Here is a 7757-nt window from a genome sequence, read left to right as displayed (position 1 = left end):
TTTTTGTTTTTTTTATGTTATACTGATCCTAGTACATTATTTGTAAAGGATATTACATTTTAAAAAGCTCCATTTCACTATGTTCAGTTAAAATGTCGGTTTTCAGGGCCTAACTGTAGAGTTTGGATCTACAATACACGACTCTGATGTTCGCCGTCAATGCATATTTGTTCAAAAATGTCATTGTTTTTAACTGACAAAAGTTCACCACTTGTCTATTTGAGCTTACGCACTTGAGTGTGTGTGTATATGCAAGTGTATGTGTGTGTGTTGAGGTGTGGGTGGAGGCGGTATTAGTCACCAGAAATGGCATGTTGCCTCGCAGTAAGTGGGTCATTCCATCTGGAGCAGAATATGGAAAAACTGCAAAACAATCTCAACCAAACTGTTCAACGAAAAAAAATTAAATAGTAACTGGTCGCCCATAATTGAGATACTTTAGTATTTAGTGTGGAAACAACTTTTCTTTCAAGTGATTGTGATAGACATGACCAACTTTGTGGTTATTGCGCTGCACAAGAATGAGAATAAAATAAAGAACTTGAAGGGTCAAAAGGTCAATACAAGATAGTAAAGACAAATTCTGTAATATTTTGCTGTATATTTTATAGGATCTGATTGCTTTGGGGACACAATCTCTTCATAACCTTGTTGTCGTTTGTTGCCACGGTGATTGCTTTAGTGGAGTTGTGCTGTTGGAAAAACGCATTCCCTTCATAGCCTTGTTGTTTTGGTTGTTGCTATAGCAGGGTTAATTCAAGTTGTGCTATTGAGAAATACATATGTTCCTTTTTACACATGAAAAGGGGCTTGGCGATATGTAATGACTGAATGTGGACCTTTCCAAGCTTTAACAGGCCTTTTGCGTCATCTGAGGTTCCAATTACACGTGACCCCGTTGAGCCCAAACGGTTATCTAAATGGATTGATGAAATTCAAACTAAAAAAAAAGGATTGTACAATTCCCTGTCAATTCTGGCTGTTGAATATTCTCATTTTAAGTCATTAAGGTCGTTTCAGTCTTTGGGAATTGACGTAATTGCAACCAGAATGTTCTTGTTCTCTTGGAAATGGAAATTATGCTTTTTGAAAACTACCGGTAGTCCCTCTGCACCCATTTTTGCACATTAGTCAGCACTCATTGGTTTACTTTAGTGTATACCCCCCACTAGGATAACCATCACCTGTTGAGTTCTATTGAAGGATTGATTGATTGAAACAAAATGGTCATAATTTCAAGTAAGTGTGCATTTAAAATCAAAAAAGCCGGCGTGAGCCTGCACAATTCCACGATAAAAAAAGAATATTCGAGTTTGGATTGACGCTGATACATAGCAGCAACTATCGTCATCATACTTATTACCATCAGTAGCGGTAGCGACACGTCACACTGACACTGAGTCATAACTAATCAATTAGGAAGGATGTCATTAACGCACAGCATGTAAACTCCAGTGAACAGTTTTACTTGAAAAATGGAATGAACATTTATTTCAAAAGCACTTAGCCTTTCCGGAAGACTGGATTTGAAACTGGGTAGAGCATAAATGAGGTTAAACACTTTAATTCTTCAAAAAACATTAGGTCTTCTTCTGCTGTCATTTAACATAAATTAGGATTTAAATCAATTTTAGGTTTGTAACTAATAACTAGGCCAATACTGCTTCTATGTGAAATTTTATTTTGCATTATATGCACTTTCAGTTACTCTAACAAAGAGGTTTCCAGCCATTTAAAGACAAAACATGGCAAGCAGTAACAATTGATATTATTACCTTTTTTTTTTTTTTTTTACATAAAGTGGCAATAACGTTTTAAACTTTCAGCAGCGACACGTGAATAACCCCAACATTTACATTTGAAAATTGAACCTTCAACCATGGAATAACTGCACAAATGATGAAATCAAATAACACAAATCAAACAGTAATGTAACAAAAGAATGAATTCCATCAACATGTTAAGCATTTTTTTTTAAATTAGGAATCCCGAAATACAGTCACAGTCTGATAAAAAAAGCATTGTACATGTTTTGCAATAATTACACCACTGATTTTAATGAAGTATTCATCCTTACAAGTATGCCCTCATATTGATTTGATGATTAAAAAATAGCTCCAATGATTTAAAAAAAATGTAACGCAAACACACTTAATATGTGATGACATACCAAAACGAGTCGGAAATAAATAATAATTCAGCCATGAACTTGAAATATTTCGGAATCGAATCCTGCTGAATTTTCATTAAATAATATTAATCACCTTAGAAATGCAAAGCCATCTCTCTGCTGTGAACCACCATTCAGGTTTTTTGGCCCCAAAAAAACCCGGTTTTGCAGCGTTATCGGACCCTGTGCGCCGAGTTCTTTTCGACAGCATCAAGCGTAAGTCAAAAAGTCCAAATTTAAGAAACCATTTGCTCTTTTGAAGCTGTCCTTCCTCAGCAACTAGAGTCTTCACTGCCAGCACTCCCTCCTCTTCCTCCAGATTTATCAGGAGAGCTAACAGCGATTTGACAGCCATTGGTCACATGACTCATCACCTTCTGTTTGAGCTGAGAGACCTGCTCCCGCAACATAGACGCCGTAGAGGCCAGGTCAGAGTTCTGACTCTTCAAAATCTTTACTTTCTCCTCCAGTCGCGAAATTCGCTCCAGTTTACGCTTCCGGCATTTGGACGCCGCAATACGATTGCGAAGCTTCTTGCGCTCCGCTTTGATTCTCTCTTGCGTCTCTAAGTCGATGGGGGAGAGAGATGGTGGCGATGTAGGGTCTCCAGGTAGATGGGGGACCTCGGGGACAGTCTGTGGAGCATCCAGACATCTATTGTGTGGTTGATGGGCTCCATTATGGCTGGTGGGGCCACTGTATGACATCTGCGCCCCAGAATACGCCATCTGTCCTTGGGTATAGCTGCTAAGGTTGGTGTAGATGGGCATGTCGCTGGAGGACATTAAGTTCCTCTGGTAAGATGCCTGTAAGGAGACGTTGCAGGAGGAGGATGGCGACATATGGCCTCCCACCAGCTGGTTCTGCTTGTGGAGGTCCGCCAGCGCTTTGACGAAGCCATCGGCGAAGCCTTCTTGCTCATTGGTAGCCTGGTTTCGATAGAGAAAGGGGTTGGTAGAGTTGCCGGTGACCAATCCTTGGTTGGATTGGATGATCAGATGCTCCAGATCAGGAGAAGTTAGCTTTAGTAAGCTCATGTCGGCCGAAGAGGATGACGAAGGCATGAGAGAACCGTTGTGGGAAATTCCGAGATTGTTGGTGTTGGGACCTCGTCCTCCAGATCCACCATTTGGGAAATGATGACTTCCGACTGACATGGCTTTTTTACACATCAACATTTTGTTCCCGGCGTAACGCTCGTATTCTGGAAAGTGACTGAAGTTGTGGATGGCGGGAGAATCATCGTGGTAGAAAGCAGTCTCCATCTTGGCTGTCATTGATGAGGAATTCTCTTCGAGGTAATCGTCATAATCAGATTAACCTCAATATCATAAGAGTTTCAACCTTTTCACTGACGTCGGTGGGTTGAGGATGAAGCAGCAAGAACAAGAGACAACAAGGAGATTAGAATCCACGTCCTGGCAAGGAAATGGCAAGAAGGTCTAGAAGTGGGAATCAGACAGAAAAAAACATGTCACTTAAACTTCACATTACAATTTCTTGAAGTCTGTGGGAATTTTTTTGGAAGGCAATTATGATTGAAGAAAGAATATTATACTGATGCTTTTTATGGACTGACAAGTTGTTGCGATTCTAAACGTTTAAGCTGTACCCATTCTGGTTTTAAGTTTTGACCTGTTGCAGATAGCTTGTTTGACTACTGCGGGGGAGGTAAGAAAAAAGATTCATGGATGGAGCAATTAAGTTTTGGGTGTTAGTCAAGACAGATGAGGCAGTCGGTGCCATGCGGGGAAACAGAAAGACGACAAGATTTAAAGCCGAACCAAAGAAGAAGAGGCAAACGCGGTCTGATGGACCACCCTGTAGGCGAAGACGAATGATGCAATGGGGAGCGGAAAAGAGACTTGATCTAATTTGGTGTGATGCAGTCTGACAAACTTTATGGATAGGTAGTTTTGGAAGGGAATCTTCCCAAGTGAGTTCACCCTTTAATTGCGGGAGGAACACACAAGTTGGTGGTTAACAATGCTCACATGCTTTTTGGCAAATTGTAGAAATTGGTTCACCGAGCATCAAAAACCTACACTGATCTAATAATATACGAAGGAAGTATTTTATACATTACCTAGAGAAAATCCACTGGGCAGGAGCTTCTGGTCACTTTCTATCGTTGTGCTGTATGTAGAATAAGAGCTTCTGTGTCTGTACTCACAACTGCCATTTGATTCCTGTGTAGCAAGCACAAATCATGTCATAACTTAATCAACTTTTTGGGTAATATATTACAAAAATTGGACGTGGAAGAGGCATATTAGAACATTTTTCCCAATTTTTTGTTGATTTTACGCATGTTATGTAAAAACATGGTCCGCTATTTACGCATTTTGTAAAATATGGTATAATATGCTTGTGGCCTTGAGATGGGGTTGAGTTAAATAATGCATTTTGTTTGCTTTTAAATGTTTTTAGACAGATACGGGTGTTATGTAAGGCTTTTGGTGGTTTACGGGCGACCTTCTGTGACTACATGTGGGTATAACAGCTTTGCCATTGTTGTTTTTCCATTGACCAGTCCTCCAGCTCTGTCTATGTATCAGCCACTTTCTACTAATTAGTAATCTAGGCTCGTGGCTGGGTGACCCGGCGGCTGAGTGGTTAGCGCGTCGGACTCACAGTGGGGTCGTGGGTTCAAATCCAGGTCAGTCCACCTGTGTGGAGTTTGCATATTGTGGCATAGTTGGTCTACATGTCTGTTTTCATACATAGCGATATTATGGGAATTTGTGGAAAACAACAATTTTTGCCAACTCTGAACAAAAGCCAGACCTGACCTTTTAAAACTGTAAATGAAATATGTAAGGCAGACATGTAAGCATTTATTCCACTATGCAGAAGTCACTTAAAGTCATAAAAACACATCTGGACAAGGGAAGGATTTTGCCTTGACTTGTGATGTTTGTTATGGCTTTAATTTACTGGTGTCTCAACAGCTCCAGTTTTTCTTTTTTGGCATTTGAGTTTTCTAATTAAGCTCAATGTGTTTTTAGTGTTGGGATTTTACATGGAGTCACTCTTAATAATAAATCTTAATAGCAAAAGTATTGATGGAATTTAGTTTTATGCTTTTTATGCACAAATTATGATTTATTTTCTTTACAGGGTAGCAAACATCCAATTTATTTTGACAATCATCCATTACCATATATTGGCTCTCTAACACTGTCGATGGAACTAAAACAGATAAAATAGATACATTTATAATAATTGTAATATTAGAGTTTTAAAAGACAGAAAATAGTAACTTTCCCTGTAAACGTGTTAAAAGTCCTAAGTGTAAAATAGATAAATAAGCAAAACACTAAGTGCCACTTTTAAAAAGCAGTTCACTTTGCAACCACTGTCCCTAAAAGGGGTCAAATCTACTTCATATTGCATTTTATCAGAAAAACTGACCAATCTTAATCACCCAAATCTTAAAGTTGCAATATGAAATCATATCTCAGAACACAAGACTTCATAAAAGCATTTTAACATGTGGACCACCCTTAACTTTTCTCATTCAGAAACAAAGTATAGTAACCTTATTTGCTCTCATCATCTTTCCTTAAAATGTACAGTTTTGACATCAAGTATTGTTGCATTCTCTCTATTGAACTGTCAACTCTGTGATTGCATGGATGTCAAAAAAAGAGGCTCACACACACTCACACACACCAACACACTCACACACACAAACACACTCACACACACATGCAATTACTTATCCCATCATCATGGTCGACCCCCAGACCAAAAAAAATGAAAGTGAAATAATCCCTTCACATTGCGATTCATGTCCACGCCATCAAGTTTGACCAAGTGCCTTAAACTTAAAGAATCACCTGTTTTCTCGACCTGCAAAGCCCCTCATCCGCACAAACCATCACTATGAAAATCCCCCCATATTCTAACATTTCCTCTGAAAAGCCACCCATGCAAACGAGCAGATCGGTTTGCAAACATGGCGTAGAATAAAATCGCAAATACTCACATGGAGAAAAGCAGATCAATGTTGAAGCAGCTGAGAGCAGACAGAGTGAGTCAGTCAGTCGACAAACACGCGCAAACACGCGCAAACTCGCGCACGAGCGCGCAAAGCAACTCACTTGCGCTCCGACCATTACAAATGACTCACGCATCGACGTTTTTCTTCCAATGCTTCCCTACCGTTACTTTTCTATCGGTGTCATTCATTTTAATTAAAATGGCTTTCTCATCACCCAATGGAATACCGAGAAAAACATTGAGTATCCTACTAATTTTCCCACGATGATGATGATAACAGTGGTCGTGAACGTTTGCGTCAATTGTGTTTGTGCGTCTGAGTTAGAGAGAGACAAAAAGTGAGAGACAGATGCCCAACTTAGTTTTCTATTACCCTAGCAAAGAGGGGAACAAATCCAGATAATGGTGCTCAGAATACAAACCTTTTATTTTTATTTGTTACTACACACCACACTACATTCTGCACTATTCATTTTTAACATTATTTAACATTATTTTTAACATTTAGAGCCACTCCAAAACATGCCATGTTGAAATCAATGTAGGAAACTGTACAATGTCAGTATATTGTTTTGCAAAAATACTTTTTGTTTTTAAATTAACCCCAGAGAATAAACTAATATTACCTGTTTATAATTGATCTACATGTTGGCTGTTGCTGTAATATTTTCCAAAAAGTTTGTTTTAGTAGTGGAATTGCATTTGTGGGTTGTTTTGTGGCTTATAGACGTCAAAACTATTTCATTTGCATGATTGTGTTTCACTGCCATTGACGACAATAGACACCCAATTCAATGAAATGCATCCCCACTGAATGCTCCCATCTAGAGGGCAGTTAATGTTTCTGCAATAGTTTTCAGTTCATCTGTATTTATGGACATCCTACCCATACCTTTTCAATATTTGTTCTATTATATTAATTGTTGCTGCAACGATGTGGAGACAGAGTTGATAATGTCCATCATTTATTTAGAAATACAACCAGATGTCATGAAATATGTTATCATTCCTGTAAACATTTACACAACTGATTGAATGCATTCCAACACTATTTTACACATTTACATATCTCAATATGCAGATATACATTAAGTGAGCAGAATATTTCCCACACATTTCAAAAAATATGAAAACAACAATAAGGTTTATGAACAAAACAATTGTCAATTATGGCAAAATGTAAGTACAACTTGAGGTTGACAATTTTAAAGGCATTTCATTATTTTTAATGGCAACTACTTATATACTGCTACCTAGCTAGGCCTATTTTTTACCTTAAAAATTGATCTTTAAGACTTGGTGACAGTTTGTTTACATTTGTGCAAATGATAAACTGTAAGAACTGCATTTATATGGTAGTGTTTACAATTTACATTGAAAAAATAGCTGAGTATTTTTCGTTGTTGATCAAATTACTTTAAAACATCTTCTTCATCTTCCTTCCCATCTATTTATTTGACCTCTTCAACTCTCCTGGTCATTTTCCAGCTGTGAGTCCATTCCTTCATTGACAAGCCATTGACTTTTTGCAGAAGTCTTTTGTGTTTGGCATGACTGTGTCCTGTAGACAAGTACACAACTT

At 38.4% G+C, this 7757-nt stretch overlaps 1 protein-coding gene across 2 annotated transcripts; it reads right to left on the bottom strand.

The window, feature by feature from the left end:
• Positions 1-1660: 1660 nt before the first annotated feature.
• june (JunE proto-oncogene, AP-1 transcription factor subunit) lies at positions 1661-6466 on the bottom strand. Of its 2 annotated transcripts, none has more exons than XM_077738164.1 (3): positions 6162-6466; positions 4257-4359; positions 1661-3612 (listed from the first exon to the last, which is right to left on the bottom strand). In XM_077738164.1, the coding sequence occupies exon 3, from the start codon at positions 3445-3447 to the stop codon at positions 2443-2445; it is 1005 nt and encodes a 334-aa protein (XP_077594290.1). In that variant the 5' UTR covers positions 3448-3612; positions 4257-4359; positions 6162-6466; the 3' UTR covers positions 1661-2442. The 2 variants fall into 2 exon arrangements, with proteins under 2 accessions (XP_077594290.1, XP_077594291.1); XM_077738165.1 differs by having other exon boundaries at positions 1661-3521.
• Between the last annotated feature and the right edge of the window lie 1291 nt (positions 6467-7757).

This window comes from Stigmatopora nigra, chromosome 17 (assembly GCF_051989575.1).
Source record: "Stigmatopora nigra isolate UIUO_SnigA chromosome 17, RoL_Snig_1.1, whole genome shotgun sequence".
Classification (NCBI taxonomy): domain Eukaryota; kingdom Metazoa; phylum Chordata; class Actinopteri; order Syngnathiformes; family Syngnathidae; genus Stigmatopora; species Stigmatopora nigra.
Note: the sequence above shows the minus strand (reverse complement) of the source record. Positions and strands in the feature narration are given on the sequence as shown.

Bases quoted from the DNA above. Each gene is read 5' to 3' on its own strand.
- june (XM_077738164.1), bottom strand. From the start codon at position 3,447: ATGACAGCCAAGATGGAGACTGCTTTCTACCACGATGATTCTCCCGCC.